The sequence below is a fragment of the Hydra vulgaris genome, chromosome 12 (genome assembly GCF_038396675.1).
Source record: "Hydra vulgaris chromosome 12, alternate assembly HydraT2T_AEP".
NCBI lineage: Eukaryota > Metazoa > Cnidaria > Hydrozoa > Anthoathecata > Hydridae > Hydra > Hydra vulgaris.
Genome location: NC_088931.1, coordinates 75,642,501 through 75,665,831, shown reverse-complemented (window position 1 = coordinate 75,665,831; position 23,331 = coordinate 75,642,501). Strand labels below are relative to the sequence as shown.

The 23,331-nt window shown below is 29.8% G+C and overlaps 2 protein-coding genes across 2 annotated transcripts in view; one reads left to right on the top strand and one right to left on the bottom strand.

Annotated features, from left to right (window-relative positions):
• Positions 1-4,978: 4,978 nt before the first annotated feature.
• Positions 4,979-5,983, top strand: LOC136088356 (uncharacterized). The gene has a single exon (XM_065812054.1). The coding sequence runs from the start codon at positions 4,979-4,981 to the stop codon at positions 5,981-5,983; it is 1,005 nt and encodes a 334-aa protein (XP_065668126.1).
• Positions 5,984-22,543: 16,560 nt separating this feature from the next.
• LOC100200124 (gem-associated protein 5) overlaps positions 22,544-23,331 on the bottom strand; it is a 51,990-nt gene continuing 51,202 nt past the window's right edge. The window contains exons 20-21 of the mRNA XM_065814467.1: positions 22,839-23,331; positions 22,544-22,710 (exon numbers count right to left, since the gene is read on the bottom strand). The exon at positions 22,839-23,331 is cut by the window's right edge and continues 281 nt beyond it. Coding sequence (XP_065670539.1) covers positions 22,570-22,710; positions 22,839-23,331 — 634 coding nt within the window. The 3' untranslated portion in view covers positions 22,544-22,569. The remainder of the gene's footprint in view (positions 22,711-22,838) is intronic.

Here is a 23,331-nt window from a genome sequence, read left to right as displayed (position 1 = left end):
AAAATCTTTTTAGATCATAAATGAGGGGGTTTCTCACAGTTTTTGAGTCATAATTTCTAAAAAAAACATTATTTCAACCTTGATTTTGGTGAATGACATAGGTACATATTAATTGAACATTCAGAAAAAATTTCAGAGCTAAAGCACAATTATTTTAAGAGATATACTGTTTGAAGTTGAAGCAAAAGTCAGAAAAACATATCTTTGAGAAAAACACGACAAAAAAAATATTCATAAAAACATAATTTAAAATTGAATATGGTCTTGAATATCTTCCACCAGATGTTGCACCAGGAGCTGTTACTTCTTTTTTATTTTGAATGTCTATATATCCTTTCTTAATCTTCCTGATTGTCTTTCTTCACTTTTTACCATCATCTGATGCATTCTTTTTCGACATTTGAATACAGTACAGTCTGCTTCATGTCCTGCTGCCATGTAGGATACGTTTTTTTAGGCAAAGGCTAGGAGAAGCCAACTCCGACTTAAAACATCTCCTGCCTAAGGGCTATTGGTTGAGTAAAGCCTAGAGATGGTGTCGCGATAAAAATACTCATCTTGGGCAGATGTTAAATGCATCTGACTACTGTCTTGTAGAAGGCCTTCCTATAAGGGGTAAACAGATATTTGTTGACCAGCCTCGCACCATTTCTTCATCAAATTAGGCTAGCACAGATGCGTTTTTAATACATTATATCCAGTTTAAGATGTTGAACACTGGATCTTCTTGACTCAATGCATGGGTTTTGCTTGTGTCTCTGTTTTTATGACAAGGCGACTCATTTTATTATCTCCCAATGAGGGTACAGCTCTAAACTCAGTTTTATGGTTCTGAGGCTGGCTGGTAGTCAGGTTTCCCAAACTCTCTGGTAGCTCTCAGAGAGGCTAATTCTATTCACAGCTAAAACATATCAAAGCATTAACAGTCCCATGTTGTGCATGGATGATATCCCTGTTCATACTTTTGGTGTACATTGTTGAGGCCACATTTAGAGCCTTTTGTAATGGCTTAGGGTTTATTAATAATAATGAGGCAATTGCTTGGGCTATTAAACTGTGTACTAAGTGCTGTCTATGCTTTGAGTCAAGTTTTTTAAAAAATTTTGAATAAATGATTAAGTACCAAAAACTATAAAACACAAAAAACCATAGTCAACACCAAGTCTCTAATCCTATCATTCACTTAAATTTGTGGTCTTTAGAAGTAACTTTTCTCCTGTTGAGTCTTATCTATTGCAAAGTTCACCAGACCTACTTGCTCTTTGTGAGACTAATTTGAGTTCAGCTGTCTCATCTTGTGATCTTAGTGTTGATGGTTATCTTCCTTTAATTCGTAAAGACTCCAATTATCACATGCTTGGCCTGGGCATTTACATTTGTAAGAATTTACCTGTTTGTCGGGAAATTAGATTTAAATTCATAGACTATTCTTTTATGTGCTTTCGTTTAGCAACTTCACTCTATTGGCTTTCTCTTTGTTCTATACCGCTCTCCTTCATCTCAAGACTGCACTCTTTTTGATGTTACTTCTGATCAAATTGACCAAGCCTTCTCTCTTTATCCATCAGCCTATATTGTTTTTGTTAGCGACTTTAATGCTAATCACATTGAATAGCTTGACTCTAGTGTCAGTGACTCTGCAGGCATTAAAGCCCACAACATTTGTCTTTCATAATCCCTAACTCAAATAGTCAACTTTCCAACTCACTTTCCAGGTAATCCAAATCACTTACCTTCTCTACTCGACTTATGTCTTGTTTCTGATCCTAGTCAGTGCTCAGTTTCTCCACAACCACCCTTAGGCGCTTCTGATCACAGTTTGATCTCTCTAAAACTAGTATCTCATTCTTTTTCATCAGCTGAATCCCCCTATCATCGTACCTCTTACAACTTCCATAAAGCTGACTGAGACTCTTTCTGTAATTTCTTGGTGATGGCTCTTGGGTAGAAATCTTTCGTTTTCCTGCTGACAAATGTGTTTTTTACATAACTTCGTGGATTCAGGCTGGTATTGAATCTTTTATTCCCTCTCAATGATTCCAGGTCAAGCCTCACTCTTTTCCATGGTTTTCCTCACATTGTACTGCTGCAATTTCCAATTGAAACTTTTACTTCTATATCTATCAACAAAACAAATCTTTAGAAAACAGACGTCTGTTTATTACTGCTAGAAACCATAGTGAAAAGGTTTTGTCTAACGCCAAAGCCCACTATTCTCAGGTCATAAAATCTCGTATTTCATGACAAAAATTAGGCTCTCGTGACTTCTGGAAAATTTTTAATAGTATCAATAATAATAGCAAATCTGTTATTCCACCTCTGTTGTATGGCTCAGACATTGTCACCTCACCTTAAGACAAAGAAAAATTGTTTGCTAAGAACTTTTCACCGATATAATCACTTGATTCCAATAGTTGCGTTCTACCTGATCTAGCCGCCAAACAGATTGATCCATTGCTTGACATTCGTATCACTCCAGCTTCTGTATCTAAATTAATTTCCTGCTTCGACTCTTCTACAGCTTGTGGTCCGAACAACATACCTGTTATAGTCTTGCAGAAGTGTTCTTCGGAGCTGTCGTCAATACTTTTAAAACCGTTTAAAAAGTGCTTATCAGAGTCTTGTTATCCAGCCTGCTGGAAAGCGGCATCTGCTATCCTTTATTTTCAAATCTTAAGATCAAAATCTTAAGAGCGATCTGATTCATTTAACTGCCATCCCATTAGTCTTCTTCCTATCATAAGCAAAGTTTTTGAATCTTTAGTTAATAAACACTTAATCTCTCATCTTGAATCTAATAACTTACTTTCTGATCATCAATATAGATTTTGATTTTCTTGTTCTACAGTTGATTTTCTAACACTAATAACCGATAGGTTTTATTGTGCATTAGATGAAGGTGAATAAGTTAAGGCCATCGCTGTTGACATTTCTAAAGCTTTTGATAAAGTTTGGCATGCTGGTCTTCTCCATAAACTTTCTTCTTATGGTGTGTCTGGCAACATCTTTAAGATTATTGAATTCTTACTTTCTAATTGTAGTATAAAAGTTGTCCTCGATGGAAAGCACTCTTCTTCTTATTCTGTAACTTCAGTGGCTCCTCAAGGTTCTATCCCTGGCCCTATACTCTTTTTAATTTACATTACCAATCTTCCAGATATTCTCAAATCTTAGGTGACAGTGTTCGCTAATGATACTACCATTTATTTTTGTCTTGATAAGAAGCCAATACTCTCTGATTGCTTGGAGAGGGCGTTTGAGCTTGAAAAGAATCTCACTTCTGCTACAGCATGGGGCTCACAGTGGCTGATGAATTTTAATTCAAATAAAACTCAATTTTTTTCAGCCAATCGTTTTCGCAATAATTTAGATCTATATACCCTGAATTTTCTCGGATTAACTCTTACTTCCATAACCATATATCAAACCCGTTGCAAAATTAGCATCTGCTAAGGTTGTATCTCTTTATCGAGCTCAACACTTACTCTATAAATCTCAAATCCGGCCTTGTATGGAATATGGTTGCCATATCTGAAGTGGATCTTCTATGGATGCTCTTTCTCTTTTAGACAAGGTGAAAAAATGTATTGTGAACATAGTTGGACCTGCTCTTGCAGCCAACCTCCAACCATTATCATGTCGTCGTAATGTTGCTTCTATTTCTCTTTTCTACAAATACTATAAGGTGTACTGCTCTAAAGAGCTAGCGTCTCTTGTGCCATCTACTAAAATTCATTCTCGTGTTACTCGTAATTCATTAAAGTCTCATCTCTTTCTATGACTGTTCCTAAGTGCTTCAAAACCTCTTATTGGTCTCAGTTCTTTGAAATTTGCTTCCTTCATCTTGCTTTCCTGATTCATATAATTTGCGATCTTTTAAGTCGTTTGCCAACCGTTATCTTGCTGTACAATCTTCATCTTTTCTCTTCCAGTATCTTCCAACTCTAAGAGTGGTTGCAGCCTTGTTGGAAGTGATAATGTTAAAAAAAAAACTTGTTCTATCTTTATGAACTGAACCGCCACTAATATTAAAATGATTTAAAACTTTGTGTAAAGCATTAGCGTAAAATCAAAATAAAATTTAATTTCTAATATTTTTCGCTCAACAAAAATGTTTTTAAGGTACCTACTTTAAATTATTCGATATGTACTTTTATTTGAGTTATATGTTTGACATGAAGACATTTGGATAACAGCTCCTTGTCCGATAGACCAATAAAAGTTGGCTTTATAACATCATGAATCGTTTTGGTATATTGATGTGACTGATATAACTTTATCCTATTGACTTGAGTTTTTTAAACATACACCAAGTATGTTCCATAGTGTCACATCTCTTGAGTCACAATCAGAACATATGGTTGTCAATCAAAAGCAATTAAAAGTCAATCAAAATTAGATAATCGTTTTTATCAGTGGATGAAACTTGAGAGACAATTTTCACTTCTCTTCAAGTTTTTTTTATATATACATAGTGTTATTGTGTTCCAAACATACACCAAGTTTGTTCCATAGTGTTACGTCTCTAGAGTCACATTCAGAGTTTCATAGAGTCACGTCTCTAGAGTCATTCAGAACATATGGCTGTCTTCTTTATGAACCTTTTTAGCAAATGAAAGTCAATCAAAATTGAATAATCGTTTTTATCAGTGGATGATACTTGAGTTGCAATTTTCACTTCTCTTCAAGTTTTTTTCTTTGGTAAACTTGCAGTATTTTCTGAAATAAAACTTTTCTTAGCTGTGAGATGACTATTTCTAAACTTTTGTTTCTCTTTCTTTAGCAATTGGATATAACGGGTGATGCGGAAGTTATCGGACAAATCCTAATTTCATTATTTGTGCATAATAATTAGTTTTTGTGGTTTTATGCGTAGACATAAACGTTCTATAAAATATAAACTTTATTATTTAAAACACAATTGTTTAAAATGAGGTTAAATGCAGCTGAATGAGAATCTTTTCGAAAGCGGCTAAAAATGTTTTTTGTAAATAAACCTAATATTAAAAAAAAAAAAATCGTAAATCATTTTGAAAAGGAAGGATTTGCTCAAAGTACAATATATGATAACCTAAAAAGACTTGAAACTGTTCAATCGTTTTCTGATAGAAAGCACCCTGGTTGTCCGACATCCTGGACTAGAGAAAAGAAACCCGAATTAACGAGGCTCGTCAACAATCGAAAAGGGGTCAGTCAGAAAAAAATAGGTATTAAAATCGGTGTAAATCAATCGACAATTGGTCGTCAGTTAAAAAAAATAAATATTAAATATAGAAAACGTGAAAAGACTCCAAAATACACTATAGAACAACAAATAAAGGCAAAGAAAAGAAGCAGGAAACTAGTTAACCAACTCTATAACACAAAATCTCTACTAGTCATCGATGACGAAAAATACTTTTGTTTTGCAGGGGACAACATGCCTGGAAATTCTGGATACTACACAAACAACAAAAAGACATGCCCAGAAAGCGTTCGTTTTATAGGAAAAGAGAAATTTTCAAAAAAATTATTAATGTGGATAACCATATCTGACCGTGGTATGTCCGAGCCATTGTTCCGCACTTCCAAGGCTGTAGCGATCAATTCATCAATCTATATTAATGAATGTTTAGAAAAACAACTTCTTCCATTTATTCACAAGTATCATGGAGACTTTAACTACTTATTTTGGCCAGATTTAGCAAGTTCTCATTATTCAAAAGATTCTCTAAATTGGATGGACCAATATGTCTATTACGTTGATAAAGAATCCAATCCCCCAAATGTGCCTCAAGCACAACCAATTGAAAATTTTTGGGGACATTTGGCACAGAAGGTTTACGAGGGAGATTGGCAAGCTTCAACAAAGCAAGTTTTGATTGATCGCATTAAACTAAAACTACAAGAAATTGATTTAAACTTTTTACAGTCGCATATGAAAGGCGTCAGAGCAAAATTGAGATCAATTGCAGATGGTGGTGTTTTTTCATATAAAAAATAATATATTTTTATTAAAAGATAAATGCTTTATTTAAAAAAAATATAATAGTAGTTTGTTTTTTTATTTATAAATAAGTTATTGACGTTTTTGTTTTGTCCGATAACTTCCGCATCACCCGTTATTACCCATTAATTTCAAATATATTAATAAAAAACAATAAACTTAATTTATTTTCAATAAATCTTCTTGTAGAACAACTCAAGGACTCTAACTACTCAATAATAAAACCAGCTAATATAAAGAAATGTTCTTAATGTTTTAGAATATGTTTTTTAGCCTTCTAATAATTTACAGAATAAAAAAAGCAGATACGATATAATATAGGAAAAATCACAAGTTAGTGTTTGAATATTAAAAAAAGGAGTTTGTTTATAAGTAAATAACCGTTCCTATGATGTTGCTAATGAAAAATTTTTATTTGCATATACGTGACCTAATCTGGTAGAAGGGGTCTTAAATGGGAAAAGTTGTTTTGAGATACAGCGTGTTTTAGTCATATAACCCACATAAGGTCCCTTTTCTGTTCACTGTAGAATAACGTTGCCAGATTTAATAGGTTATATATTCATGCGCTATTATGATCCAAATCTCAAAGATAGTGTAGCAGTGGCATAATAAAGTAGACCGGTACAAGGGACCTTAAGTGGAAAATTGGTATTTAAAATATTTTTTAGTTTAATAATAACTTTAAGTGGTTGATTCTTATAACAAGATATATTGTAATTGTAAATTTATTATATTTTAAAAATGTAAAATAGATAAAAGTACTGAAATATATATTAAAAATAAACGGGCACTATAACATCTGAAACGCCACCAATTGTAAACCCAACTGGACTTTCGTACGAACGCATAGTGTATTGCTTCATACAAGCTAGGTAGACAAAAATATTTTGTTTTGTAATTTCATTCCTAAGAATGTAGTTAACAATATTTTGGTGTTTTATTGATTAGTTAGCAGTAGGGTAGCCTGGGGAGGCAGGGGGGCAATTAACTCGCGCGTTTAAGTTTAAAGGGGCGCCAAAAAGTCAATTTTACTATAAAAAGTATTTTTTTTTTAAATTTTATTGTTTTGAAATAGATAATTAAGTAATAAAAATAAATACTAAATTTCAACACATAAATAATGTAATAAGATTTTACCTAAAATAAAAATATACTCACTACAAATATACAAAATATAAAAATATACTCACTACACTACGTAAAATAAAAAAATTCTTTATTAATAATTAATTATTATCGGATTGTTATTTTCACTACCTAATGAATCGGACTCTGAATAACCTTCATTGTCACACATAATTCTATTTTCAACAAGCTGTGGTGGTATTATAGGTGGGATAGTTAAATTCAAAACTTCCAACGGTAGTTTATCAGTTTTCTTACTTGACAATTCTCTGTGTGAGTTGATGACAGGATCTGATGTTACCAAAAGCATATTGAGCAAATCTATATTTGTGCAAATACGTGAATTTTTTCTTTTATGGTGTTCACGGAATCGATGGAAATCTTTATTGCGGGCTTCTTGAGACTCTTCCGAACGTTGTCCTATTGGAAGAAGGCATGTTTTTATAACTACCGTGCTATGTACAAGTATTTTGTGCACAGTAACAGGTATAAAGTACCACGGATACAGGTTAATATAAAGAGTTTTGGTTTCAGAACAAAGCTTTTCAAATTCATGATAGTTAATATCATAGCCAGAGGAAAATGTTCTTAATAAGATACTGAAATTTTTAATGAGATTGATGTCTAAACCCGTAATCTCGCAACTCAACTCTGGCTTCATAAAAAACCTGCGAGCTGTGTTCCCATCATTTGTATTCCCAAAGCCAGGTTTTGGTTTATCTACAATAAGGCCCATATGCTTTTTAAATTTTTGTTTGATATCTTCTGAACGTTTTTGGACACTAGATTTATCTTCATCGCTTCTAACTTGCCACTTTTTTATAACTAAACGATAGCTAATGTGTAGCATGCACTCAAAAAAACGAATCCATGCATGCAAAGTAGACAAACCAAAGCCATAATGTTCTTTTTTAACAACTAAGTCTTTTAGTTCACTGTTGATCATTTTAGGAGTCGCACCACATATGTAACATTTTTGTTGGGAACTTGTGTCAGTCAAGGCATTGCAAACTCTTTCATCTACCATTGATAGTACTAGGTCGTGTTAACAGTAATTTGAGATTCGTTGAGTCTTATAGATGTTGGAACAAGTTGAGAAACTTCTTTTAAAACTTGGTTAGTTTCTGTTGTAGTTAAAAGATTTGTTTCTTTTGAAAAAATCAATTTAATTGGTCGGCAATAAAGCGTGGATGAAGGTCGTGGATTTTGCCAAATATTATTTTGACCGTCACTCAGTCTCAACGGAACAAATGAAAATACAAACAGAAAGTCATCAGTAGCATCAGAGTTTTTAAACCTCTGTTTGTATGTGCTGTGACCGGAGCTCCCAACACATCCCCATTTGCTAATTAGTGTGAATGGCGTAGTAAAAGTAATACTTTTAAGAACTTCGCATTGGGCTTCAATTTGGCGTTCAGTAGTTTTATCAAGTATAGCTTGTAGGCTAATTTCGGCACGTGTTTCTGTAACAGAAATATGTTCATCTAATGGATAACATAACTTTTTTGACTTGCATAGACTATAATAAGATGGAAATGATATATGCCCTGCCTTTAAAGACCACTTTCTCGTCTGTTTATAAGAATGACTTGTGCATTTAGAGTCAATGTAATAAGCTAATGCCTCGTCGCGATCTAACTGCAGGCCACCACAAATAAAGTCTTTTGATTTAACTTTTTCTGATGATTCCAGACTTTTTCTGATTAAAGTAGCTTGGTTTCTGTGCCCCAACACACGGCATGCTACTTCAGCAGCTGTGGTCAACTCAGTTGCACTTTGTGATTTTACTAAGTTTTCAACCCTTCGCTTTTTGGTTTTAAAGGACTAGTCTTCAAAGTTCTTTTTTGGTCGTCCTTGAATTTCTCCACATGATGAAAAAGTACATTGCTGGTATATACTTACTTTAAAATCTACATTTGCCCCCTCTAACCAAATTTTATTTTTGTTTAAAAAACAAGTTATTACTAATGTAGGACTGTTATTGTGAAAATATTATCAATTAGTCGATTTCTTGATATGACTTTTGTCCACCTAGCTTGTATGAAGTGATACACTGTGGAACGGCAGAATTATCTATACAACAGCATCAGACAATTTGTGGACGAAAATTCTAAAGATTTACTTCGCCCAAAAGCTCAGAAAAATGCAGTATCAATGGAAATAGAGTCGAACGATTTTGCTATGTAAAATGACATTCTACCAGCGGAACGTCAGAAAAATCTTATTCGTGCTCCACCAAAATGTGGATTTTGTGGGGATGTTAGACAGAGAAATAGTATAATAAGGGGAAAGTTTACCTGCCCAAAACGTACAGAGTAACATTAAAGTTAATTTGAGCTTTAACATTTAACTTTTAACACAAAAATAAAAAATAAAAATTTTCATTTTTTGTATTTTTTTAATTTTAAAATTAAATATTTTAAAATTAATGTTTTATTTCCATTACCAACTTTTATTTATTTTGAGAGTTCTTATTTCTTTTTCGCAAATAAATTTTGAAGCGAATTGACGCGTTTTAAAGTTTATCATAATGGCAAAAAACTTTACATGAGCACAATTAAAAGGAATACTCGAAATTCACGAAAATACCATTATAAAAATTTTTAATGATCGAATGGAGAAACTATAAAATGAAGTAATCAACTTGAATGAAGAAAACATGATATTGAAAAACGAGCTATCGGAGTTAAGCAAAGCTGTCAAGTTTGTAAGTAAAAACTACGATGAGATTTACGTTGAACTAACCGACTTAAAAAATTCAGAGTCTAAAAAATCTACAGATATAAGTAAAAGTATTAAACATAAAAATAATAACATAAAAGAAAAAATAGCGGAGCTAGAGTACAGAAGTCGAAGAAATAACTTGAGATTTGTTGGAATCGAAGAGAGCGAAAATGAAACTTGGGAGGAAAGCGAGGAAAAAGTTAGAGAAATACTCAGAAATAAACTTAAAATTCAAGAATACTTTGTAATTGATAGAGCTCATCGAGTAGGGAAAAAAGAGCCAAAAGAAAAGCGCGAAAAAAGATCCGTCGTTGTTCGTTTTCTAAATTATAAAGACAAAGGCCATAATTTTGAACAAATATAACAAACTTAAGCTTTGGAATGAGCGATTGTACATAAATGAGAACTTTAGTGAATATACAACGGAGTTACGAAAAAAACTTATTAAAGACGCAAAAGAATTAAGAAGGTACGCTAAAGTCATTTATAATAAATTAATCGCACGTGACGAATAAAAAAAATGAAAAAAAGAAATTCTTATGTTTTACGCATTAGAACAAACAAAAATGGATTCTAATCAAACTAAAAGTTTTGAATTTTTTGCAATTTTTTTCAAACTGATGATTTTTTAATTGATGATAAATCAGATCCAGATCTAAATCATTTCAACGGAGCCGGAGCTCTAATAAGTAATTGCAATTACTTTTATACCAACGAAATAAAAGAATTTCTTGAACCTGATAATTTAAACGCTTTGCACTTAAACCTTAGTAGCTTGAAAAAAATTTTTGATAATTTTTGTAATATAATTGAGAAAACTTTTGAAATTTTTAGCGTAATCTGCTTAACCGAAACGTGGTGTAATGATGATGATGTTTGTACTAATTTTAATTTGCAAGGTTTTAATTTGATACCATTAGCGCGAAAAATTAAAAAACGCGGAGGCGGTTCGCTTATTTACATAAAAGAAAATTTACAATTTTTTAACAGGCATGACATAAGTGTTTCTGACAACAATATAGAGGTTTTAACTGTTGAAGTCTTAACCAAAAGAACCAAAAACATTTTACTTAGCTGTTGCTATTAGCCACCATCTGGCGTAATTGAAAATTTTAGTACATTTCTATTTCACAATATAATAAAAAAATGCAATCAAGAAAAAAAAAAAATCTACATATTAGGAGACTTTAATCTCGATTGCTTCGAATACACGTGATAAAAAAAATTAAAATGTTTTATAATGCTTTATTTGAAATCGGATCCATTCCCTTAATTAATAAACCAACTAGAATCACTCAATCAACAATATCTCTTATAGATAATATAAGAACCAATAATTGATTTAATGAGACTAATCAAAAGGGCATAATTAAAAACGACATCTGAGATCATTTTCCGATATTCTTTTGGATCAATACTAATAATAAATTATTGCCACATACAAACCAATATTACATTGGTATTTAGTATTTTTAATGAAGCAAATTTTGCATCATTTAAGGAACAACTATCTTTACTACATTGGGAACATATTAATATTCTAGATAATGTAAACTTAGTCTACAACAATTTTTTTTAAACATTCTTTGAAATATACGAATCAAATTTCCCACAAATAAAATTAATCTTAAACCAAAAAACAACAAATCACCATGGATTACCAAGGAACTAAGAAAATCTTCAAAAATTAAGCAAAAACTATATATTAAATATTTAAAATCAAAATCAGTAGAAAGTAAAACTATTTATAAAAATTACGCTAAAATCTTTGAGCGACAAAGAAAAAATCTTAAATATAAATACTATACTAATTTGCTTAGTATAGTATTTATATTTAAGATTTATAAATCTTAAATATAAATACTATACTAAGAAAATAATAAACTAAATTCTACACGCAGTTGGGAAATCATTCAAGAAATTACAGGCAGTAACAAAACAAAAATATCTTTGCCCAAAACGATTAAAATAAACAAAGAGTTCTTGATTAGTCAAGAAAATATAGCTGCTGAACTAAATAAATTTTTTGTATCTGTTGGCCAAAACCTAGCCAAAAAATTTCAACCAACTAATACTTATGAAATTATCTTTCTTTCCCCCAACATCACTCCTTTGAGCTTTTGATGAATTTGAATGTGCTTTTAAAATGCTCAAATCTAACAAAGCCGTTGCCCATGATGATATCAATGGAAACATTGTTATCAATTCATATAATGTCTTAAAAAATATTCTTTTTAGGATTTTTCATGTTCCATCAGACAAGGAATTTTCCTAATCAATTAAAAAAATAAAGGTTTTACCAATATTTAAAGGAGAAGATTTAACTAATATTAGCAATTACCGTCCTATTTCCATTCTTTCCATCTTCTCAAAAGTTTTAGAAAGAATTTTTTATAATAGAATATGTAATTACCTATTAAATAATAATCTCATATATATCAACCAATATGGTTTCAAATAATTCTAGGGAACATGCAGTTATCCAGTTTTCAAGAAGTATAACTGAATCATTTGAAAGTTCCCAATATACTTTGGGAGTTTTCATAGATTTAGCAAAGGCATTTGATACCATAGATCATGAAATTCTTATAGAAAAGTTACAATATTATCGAATGACTGGTAATGTTCAAAATTAGATTACAAATCTAAGTAATCGCAAGCAATATATCTACGTTGATTCAAATTGGCATAGAAATTTGCTTGATATAACATGTGGAGTACCCCAGGGATCAATATTAGGACCCTTACTATTTCTTATTTACATCAATAATCTCTATAAAGCCTCAAACTTAATGACCATTATGTTCGCAGATGACACTAATCTGTTTTTATCTCACAACAACATAAATTATCTATTTGAAAACATGAACAACGAACTAATTAAAATCTCTGATTGGTTCAAGACAAATAAATTATCTCTCAATATTGATAAAACCAAATGGATTTCCTTCCACCCTCATTTTAAAAAGCACTTATTGCCAAATGACATGCCTTTTCTTTTTATTGACAATACTCTAATAAAACAAGTAAGCTTTACCAAATTTTTAGGCGTTTATATTGATGAAAATCTCTCACGGAAAAAATACATGCAAAATTTGGGCAATAAAATATCCAAAAGCATTGGAATATTATATAAAACAAGAAATATCCTAAATAAGCGTACCTTAACTCAACCATATCATTCATTTATCCATTGCCACCTAAACTTTGCAAATTTTGCGTGTGGTAGTACAAATAAAAATAAACTTGAACCTCTATATCGTCAACAAAAACATGTTGCACGCCTTATTAATTTTAGGGATCGTTTTACTCATGCCAAGCCTCTCCTAATTGATATGAATGTTTTTAGTATATACGAGCTGAATAATTTCAATGTTCTTTGTTTTATGTATAAATGTAAAAATAGTTTATCTCCTGAACCCTTTCAAAATTTATTTACTTTAAAAGAAAAGAACAAATATATCTTAAGAAATGATAAAGCTATTCGACAACCTTTTTACCATACAAATTTTGGAAAGTTTTGCATTTCGTTTCGTGGAGCTTTTCTATGGAATAAAATAATTTCAAAAAATTTTGATATTTTTAAGAAATGTAGTTATCCCTCCTTTAAACTAAAACTAAAAAATATTATATTTTCAATTTATGAAATATCTATATTTTTTTAAATTTCTGATTTTAAGTTTTCTTATTTTGTGTTTTCCAGAAAAATACTTTATTGTTAAAGTTATTATATACTGTAAACATATACTGTGTTCTTATGTACTAATTCTGTAAATTTTTTCTTAAATAATGTTATATATAGTTTAGTGAAATATACTTTGTAAAATATATTGAGTATGAGTGTGTATATTTATGTGTATATATGTATGTGTGTATGCACCTGCGTGTGCGTATGTATATGTATATATGTGTGTGTGTGTGTGCGTATGTATGTCTATGTGTATACATATGTGTGTATATGTATGTATGTATGTATGTATGTATGTATGTATGTATGTATGTATGTATGTATGTATGTATGTATGTATGTATGTATGTATGTATGTATGTATGTATGTATGTATGTATGTATGTATGTATGTATGTATGTATGTATGTATGTATGTATGTATGTTAGCATGTGTGTATGTATGTATGTATGCATGTATGTATGTATGTATGTATGTATGTATGTATGTATGTATGTATGTATGTATGTATGTATGTATGTATGTATGTATGTATGTATGTATGTATGTATGTATGTATGTATGTATGTATGTATGTATGTATGTATGTATGTATGTATGTATGTATGTATGTGTGGGTATATATGTATATATGAGTGTGTGTATGTATATGTGTGTGCATGTATGTATTTATGTGTGTATATATGTAATATGTATCATGTGTTTTGTTTGTATATGTCTATGTGTTTACTAGTGTTCATACAAATGTTCTATATGCACATATGATGTTATGCATGTTCATACACGTAAGTGACTAGTAAGACCTAGTAATTAAAAAATTTAAATACCCGGCATAAAAGAGCAGTAAATTTTAATCAAGAAACAGTTGTTATAAATTTTTTGGTTTTTTATGACTTTTTTATCTATAGGAACCACCTTAACTAACAGCTTTAAAATCCAAAAAATGTGCTATTGCATGGATTGGAGGTTTAATAAGCCACTCAACATAAAATATTACTGTAAATAAAGCTATTTTATGAAGCAGCTTTCCTTATTGCAACGATATTACGACACAAACTACTATTTTGTGTCTAAAAAAACCATATGTTAAATAACTCCCTCTAACATAATTCTGATATGGTGCGAATCCATCGTAAATCTTAACTTATTTTTAATTGTTTCTGCCTTAAAATACTTCATTTGTAATCATTAATGCTTCTCGAACAGTTGTTTATACAAAACGCAAGTTTTGGACCCAGTGCAGCTAAACTTATTCCAAAATGTGATTCAGTTGGAGCTAATTTTCTTCAATACTTTTTTAAATAAAATTGAAATAATATAAGATTTTTGAAATTTTGCAAAACTTTTTTTGCACGACATTTTTTGAACATAGTATCTCTCCTGATCATTGAGAAAACTTTTTTATGTCTAGTTTTTAAAACTTTTTGTTTCATCTTTCAACATGATATCTTCACGGTTTCTTTGACTTTCATAAAACACATCCTGCTCTTTTAAAAACTACACTTTCTCCTATATGGCTTTTGTGTTTTTTAAAATTCTTTCCATTCCTTTCAAATTCAACATCTTGCTTTTTCAAACAACGATCTTGTTTCTAAATGTCGAATGAAAAGTAGAAGAATTCATTAAAGCATGGTAATTTTTTTTTACCACGAGACAACCTTCTATTTCAGTACATTGAGCAGTAAAATAATCACAAAGTAATATAATAATTGAAGATTTATTTGAAAAGTGAACTCATAGCATAACCTCTGAAATAGTAATATTGCATTACAGTTTCCTTAATAAGGAATTGTGTTATGGGTTATATATTGCTATGTGTTATATTATTTTAATTCTTTTTACAATATGAAAAAATTGCTTATTGAAATTATTTTTATTTGCACAAAAATTTAAAAATTTCACAAAAACTTTTTTTGACTATTAACCCCCCCCCCTACCCCCCTCTTAACCTTTCAAAACTATTTTTTTTGATCTCAAATGGGTAGAACCAACCATTTCCATTATCTTTACTGAAAAATATAAAATAATTAAAGTCTAAAATCTTAAAGTGATCTTACCCCCACCGTAAATGCAAACACTTGAATTTTTTATGATTGGACCAAGTTATCATCTGGTTATCAGTTATAATTTAATAACTATCGTGTTTTTTTTTATTATCAATCTGGAAAATTAGTCGAGTTGGATTGTTCGTTAAAGTTATTATTCATACTAATGAACAAAATGTTTCAAAGTGCTTTTTGTTTAACTTTCGTCTTCAAATTTTTTTTTTTTTTTTACGAAAACAAATAGAAAAATAAAAAAGTAACATTTTTTTTACACAATTACTTCCTAATGAAAATGTATGTACTTTCCAAAAATTAAAATTTAATTTTGTTGCAATTCCTTTTTTTTTTTTTTTTTTTTTTTTTTTCTATTTATTTTGTCATTTTACACATTTTACAATGTTATCTATAAATTTAAACAAATATATATAATTACAAGCTGACTGGGGCAAGTAGAAGTCAAAATGACTTATCATCAAGCCCCTTTGTGAAATACAAAAAAAAAAAAAAATACAATTAAATTTTACATTTTCCAATATTACATAAAAGAGTGAAATTATTAAGTTTAAAAAAAAAAAATTGGTTAGAAATTTTAGAAGGTTATTTCGATTTTGGGGCCCCTTTTTTTGCGGGGCCCTTAGGTAAGGCATGGTTCACGTTTTTCCGAACAAAAATACAAGTTTTTTTAATTATAGTATATGTAAGTTTTTTCATCAAAAGTATTACATATTTGGTATGTAAGGAAAGATTATTTTAACCACTATTATAATCTGGTAAAAGTAATGCGACTATAACAAATCGTCAAGCGTAGTTTTATTTAGAAAAGATTTAATTTTCAACACAAAGTACCTTGGGACTTGGCTATAGATAAGTCTATGGATTTGATTTTTTCATAAAAGCACATATGGTGTTTGCTTTCAATGACAATGTAACGTGGCATTTATAATGTCACGTTAGATTCAGATAAACTATGGTAGTGTTGATTTTTCTACAAAAGTTGTTTTTGCATAAATAATCATAACTTTTAACCCATTCAAAAAAACTGTTATCGGTATTAAGTATCATTTTTTGAAATACTAGGGACTTATTTATTTGGCCATCTTGAAAAAATAATTTATTCCATTCAGAAAACGTAAATAATTAAAAAACAGAGGCGGTAAACTTTATAAACAAATTACTTTCAAAATAATTTGAAAATTACATTGAAAGTAACTTTCATTTTCAAACTCGTTTCGTTTTATATAATTAGTAAACTTTAAATTAACATTGGGTTTCTTTTATTTTTATAACAATGATTAAAAAGTAACTTAAGTTACTTTTAATTAATTGTTATAAAAACAAAAATATATTTGTCTACTAAGTCGATACAAATAGCTATTATGGCTTGAGTAATGTATTAAGATAAATACTTTTTGTTATTAGCACACCGCAAAATGAAATATATATTTTACATAATTCATTCTATCTGCTTTTAAAAGTAGCATATTTTTTAAAATATGCCAACACAAATGTATTCAATTGTAATAAGGTTTATAAATTATGTCAAACAAACACTTTAAGATATCTTTATAATTATATTGATATATCTCCTGCAAAACTGTTATAACAGACGCCTCAGTATTTTGCCATTATTTTCGTATTCTTTATTTGCATAAATTAAATACCAATAAATAAAAAGTTGTTCGGTTTGCCACTAACAACCAATCAGATTTGTTTAAAATTATCGACTTTTTTTTTGCTCTATGCCTTAGTTGCATTGAGATTAAGTTAATATATAAGTTCGGAGATTAATTTTTCTATCGCAGATTGATAGTTCTATTGGAAAAATGCAACATTGATTATTCAATGTACAATTTAAAATAACTACTTGCATTTGTTGTTATCATGTTTACATTTTCTTGTTATGTTTATATATGTTGTTGGATTTAGAATTTTGTTTTTTTTCCTTGAATATACAATTATTTAGAATGAAATTTTCCTTTATGTATTAATGCTAACATGCGGTGTACCAATGCTTTCTATGGGTGATTGGTAGAAAAAACGTTTTGAACATTCAAAAGTATTGTACTTAACCATTAATTTTTGTAAGAAGAAATTTAAATGTTGACAACACATTGGAAAAATAGCAAAAAATAATAGATCCCGATTTTTCAATTTCTTGTAAAAACGTACCAATGCTCCTCCCTAGCCCTACTTTAAACGTCTAAAACATGTTTTTGCCTCGCTTCTTAGTCTCTGAACTTCTAAAATTGTTAAGTTTAATACTTTTAATCTTTGACTATATACTAGATGGTTTAGTTCTGGTTTCATTTTAGAGAGGTCTTCTTAGATTTTTTCGAGTTCTTTGAAATCTTTCATATAATAGGGATTGCAAGCTTGAATTGTAGTCTAACGTACGCACACTAAAGCATTTTTGCGAGTATGTTTATACTTATACTTAAAAATATTGTTTAACATTTCATGCACGTTCTTTGCTTTACTGGCAGTATTCCGTATTTACCTTCCCCTTTTCAAATCATTCGTTACATAAATGCATAAATCTTTTTTGATAATAGATTTTTCTATTCCTTTTAGTTTCCCACTATTTTTTCATGAAATACAATCTTTTACTTGTACCAAAATGCATTATATTGCATTTCTCATAATTCAATTCTAGTTTCCATCCAACAGTCCATTCATCAAGTTTTTGTATGTCATTTTGAAAAAAGTTTCACTCGAATAATGAGGAGCGATTATTTTATTGTCAAAAAAAAAAAAAAAAATACAAACAATATTTATTGAAAAACCTGCCTGATAAATCGTTTATGAAAATTAAGAAAAGGAAAGGGCCAAGTACAGAACACTGTGTATTCTATTTAATTCATCAAATAATTTGCTTTACATGTTTCCTTTAATACTTTTTGCTTCCTATTTGATGAATGATTATATCCATTAATGAAGCATACTAACAATGGCAGAAACATAATTTTATGTGCGATACTCTGTTGAAAGCTTTTCTAAATTCGCTATACAAAGTATCATTTAGAATACCGTTTAAAATTAATATAATTGTTTTTTACACCTATCTCTTTTCACTATAAATTTCCATTATATCATTCAATGATCCGACCCGAAAAGATCTTAAAAGGAGGGGGAGGGGGACGTATTTATTTTTTGCTGAGTAAGGCCTATAAAGTTTTTTTTGCCGACTAAACAGTAAAAAAAGCTAAAGCAAAGAAACAAAATTCTTAACCTGGTGTTCTATTGATTTTCGATGAACTCACTCTAAACATTGGCAAGCATTAGTAAACTCATCAAATAAGAAGTAAGACTTAAAACTTAAATTGAGAACTTACAAACACGGATTTAAAAAAGGCCACTTAACTGAACATGCTGTAATAAAATTAGTTAACGAAATTTTAAGTGGCTTCGACAAAAATAAACACACCCTTGGAGTATTTATCGACCTTTCAAAGGCTTTCGATACAGTGGATCCTTCTATACAAACTTTATAATTATGGTATAAAAAATAAAAATTTAGAATGGTTCAGTTGCTATCTAAAAAACCGTAAACAAGCCTTATTTTACAATAAAATATACACTCCCCTTGAAATCGTCCCATGTGGTGTTCCCCAGGGGTCTATTCTAGGACCTCTGCTTTTCCTAACCTATATAAATGACATATTTTTATCTTCCAGTATATTGATCTTCATTCTTTTCGCAGATGACACTCAAGCTTTCTATACCCATTCTAACATTACTACACTTTTTAATACAGTAAATCAGGAACTTGAAGAATTGAGCGATTGGTTTAAAGCAAACAAACTTTCTGTCAACATTGAGAAAAGTAATTATATCTTTTTCACAAAACCATACAATTCAGACAAACTACCATTAAAACTTCCAGATATTCTATTAGACAAAGTTAGACTAAATTGAGCGTTCTCAGTTAAATTTCTCGGGGTATTCTTAGATGAACATATTAGCTGGAAAGACCACATTAATATATTAAAAAACAAAATATCTAAAAACATTGGAATTATGCATAAAATCAGATATATTTTATATAATGCATGCCTTAAAAGTTTTTATTTTGTATATATACATAGCTATATTAACTACTGCAATATTGCCTGGGCTAGTACCTACCAATCAAAACTAGATTTAATACATAAAAAATAGAAACAAGCATGTCGTATATTAAAAAAACGCAAATAGAAATGCCAATTCTAAACATTTAATGAAGGAACTGAGAGTTCTTAATATCTACGAACAAAATATCTATTGCATTCTTCAGATCATGTTTAAACTCAAAAATGATCTGGTCCCTGAAGTCTTCCATAACTTTTTTTGCCTTATTAATCACAAATATCAAACAAAATACTCTATCAAGAACTACTATATTCCGAAAACCTCTTTAAGACAATCTAAATTCTCAATATCCAGCAGAGGACCCCAATTGTGGAACTCATTTCTAACAAACAAAATAAAAACGATAAACTCATTCCAACATTTTAAATGCGTTGTAAAACAACAGCTACTAGACCTCAACATTAATGAAACAATCTCTTATTTTTAAAATTTTTTCTTATTTTAAAATTTTTCCTTTTTTATTTTAAATCTTCACTTTTTCTTGAAATTCTATTATATTACTTACTTGGTTATTTAATGATGTTTATTGTAAAAAAAAAAAAAAAAAAAAAAAAAAAAAAATTATATGTATTATAAATATTTTATTATATTTGTATTTGGTTTATATTTTTGTTATATTTTGTCAACGACAAAAATGGGGCAAGATGATAAGACTATTGTCTTCTACTGCTCCAGTCATACATTTCACGGTAAAATGTTGTACAAACTTATGTTAATAATGACGAATATATATATATATATAAAAAAAAAAAAAAAAAAAAAAAAAAGTAAATTTGACATAGTGCATGTCAATTCCGAAAGTTCATGAGAAGGCTTATTTTTAGGTGGCCACACGAAGATAAACCTTTTTGTGAAAAACCCGACATCATGTAGGGTTTTTCACAAAAAGGTTTATCTTCGTCCAAAACGAACAGCAGGTTTAACTCCATGTAGTACATGGAGTTAAATCTGCTGTTCGTTCTTGCAGTAACAGTTTTATAAATAAGTTAACAGAAATGTTCATATCAAAGTTTAGTATTTATTTTCTTATACTTTCTTTTAAAAAACCTTATTTTAAATTATTATATTATAAAATAATATCATATCTTACATACAGAGACAGAAATGTTAAAGTTAATGCACTTGTCTCAGAAACAAAAGACCTATTGTTCAAACTCAACTCTGGGCAAGTTTTGCGACATCGGTTAGGAAGGAGACACTTAAATAAAATTAATAAAAAAAAAAATGCCAGGAAAGAAATTTCCACACACTTCAAATTTAAAAGTATGCTAAAAAAGTAATAATTGCTTTTAGTTAAGCATACAGCGTGAACTTATTGCTGCCATTTTTACTATTGACAACAAAAAAAAGTAGCGCAAAAGAAAGTAAGCGGAAATCAAAACGGCGTTTCGTCATAGCGAAAAAATTCGCTTCGCGCGAATATTTCGTCTTTAGATTATTATGATTAAAAACCCTTAAAACGGCTTTTTAATCATAATAAAAAAAAAAATTCCTTGATGGCTGACATTTGCCGACTGCCAATATAGATCCTATTTTACCGAACCTCTTATGCCTCTCTTCGTGACGCCTCTGCAATAGCCTCGGTTAAATTTTCATAAAAACTTTATTTCAAGTTTTTTGTTACTTTTAAAATAAAATTTCATTCTTTTTTATTGTTAAGGACAACAATAAACGGTGGTTCTTTATCAGTTTCTTATACGAGCTTTATAATTTGTTTAGCTTCAGATATTGAGGTCAACGTACTTGGAGATTCAACATTTCTAAAACTTGAATCATTTTCTAGCAACTGTAAGTTTCCAATCTTTAGCTCTTCAATTACCTTATTTAATGCTCCAACTAGTTTCTTTTGTTAAGCTTATTCAGCAAATTATAAGATTCAGTTGTTTTAGCATTACCATGAATGAATATAAACAATAACTCCAAGTTAATTTTCTTTAATAAAACCTTTTACTGTTTAAAATTTAGAAGAAGAAAAAATCACGTCAGATATAATAATATTTAATAATATAATGACCAAATAAGAAAACAATAATAACAAAAATAATAAGGAATTTGATATATTTAGTTTTAAGGAAAAAAAGCAGATGGCATAAATTATATTGTTTTTTTTCCATACACTATTCTTCATCCTTATCTGATGATACTGATTCCTCAAATATATTAACGATTTTAGTCGACAACAAACATTTGTCCAATACTTCATATTACGGCATCCGAAGATACAAGCAATATTTTTATGAACTTAGTAATTAGCATTACGATTATTTTAACGGTGTTATAGTCTTTGTATATGGATATACAAAAAGTGTAATACTATTCATGGTAAAGGATACCTCACATCTCGACGGCGATTCCTGCGCATCTTCACTTAGTATATCTATTGGCAACAAAAATGATTTTGTGTTTAAAGGAGTATAAAGTACATACTTTAATCATATTTGTTTCAATTTAACTTTTACACACGTAGCAAGACAAAATAAAGACACCAGTAAATTAGCAATAAGTAAATGTTATGGCGTGTCGGTCAAAACAACAATTCTTTTATTGATAGAGCAACATACTAGATGATGTGTGAGTTTTGATAAGATCGGTTTTTAATTGATAAAGTTATAATAGTTGGGAATTTAAATAAAAGGTGGTTTAAATAAAAGTTATCTTATCAACTATATCAATATTTTTATGACAATCTAAATTTCATTGAAACTTTTTTTTTAATGTTGGTAAAGTTGTTTGAACGTCATTTAAGGAAATTAAAACTACCCGCTCAAAAAAAAAATTCTACTAAATGCAAATCTCAGGATAGATCGGATAAAACTTAAAAAGCGCATGAAAAACGAAATGAATACAACGTGCTTTTTAATAAAAAAAATTAACGTGATTTTGTAATCTTATATCTAAAAATCCATTCGAGTATGTCTTCATGTAGAATTTTGAAGCATTGGTCTTTCTCAAAGCGACACAACCACTCAAATACAAAAACCGATTCACGAGGGTGAGGAAACGCATACTCCTAGAAATAAGGCACTTTTAGTTTACACTTAAATACAGCACATAATATTAAATAATACTTTTATACTATTATATAATACAATTATATAATACTTTTTATACAATAAAGTCACTAAAAATAAAAATTACCTTTACGCAGATTTTAAAACTTTCTACTTCAGCAACTAAACTTAGTCTTTGTTGCATGTTAGAATTTATTTCAGGCAAAATTGTGTTTGCGTTTTGACTGCTATCGTCATAAGAACTCTGGCGAATTACCAATTCAATCATATCGTCTACAAGTTCTTTAACTATGCGACCTGCATTCTTAACATTTTGCGTGTCGTGACTGTTATTCTTGCGAGTGTAAGCAATTAGGTTATGCTTTATGTCATGTTCAATTATTTCTCGGTCAACTAAATCAATTTGCTGGATAACATTATAATACTGAATATGATCATCCGATAATAGAATCTTTTTTAAAAAAACTATTAAATAAAAAAAGTCATTATTATTGAAAGTGATTTCACTGTTTTCTAAAGTACTATAATTAAAATCATCTGCTATGCTATTGAGCGTATTATTGAAAAGGTCAGTGGCTCCAACATTACATAGGTCTCTGGAAGCACGTTTCCACCATGCC

Coding starts and splice junctions, on each gene's coding strand:
- LOC136088356 (XM_065812054.1), top strand. CDS start 4,979: ATGTTTTTTGTAAATAAACCTAATATTAAAAAAAAAAAAATCGTAAAT.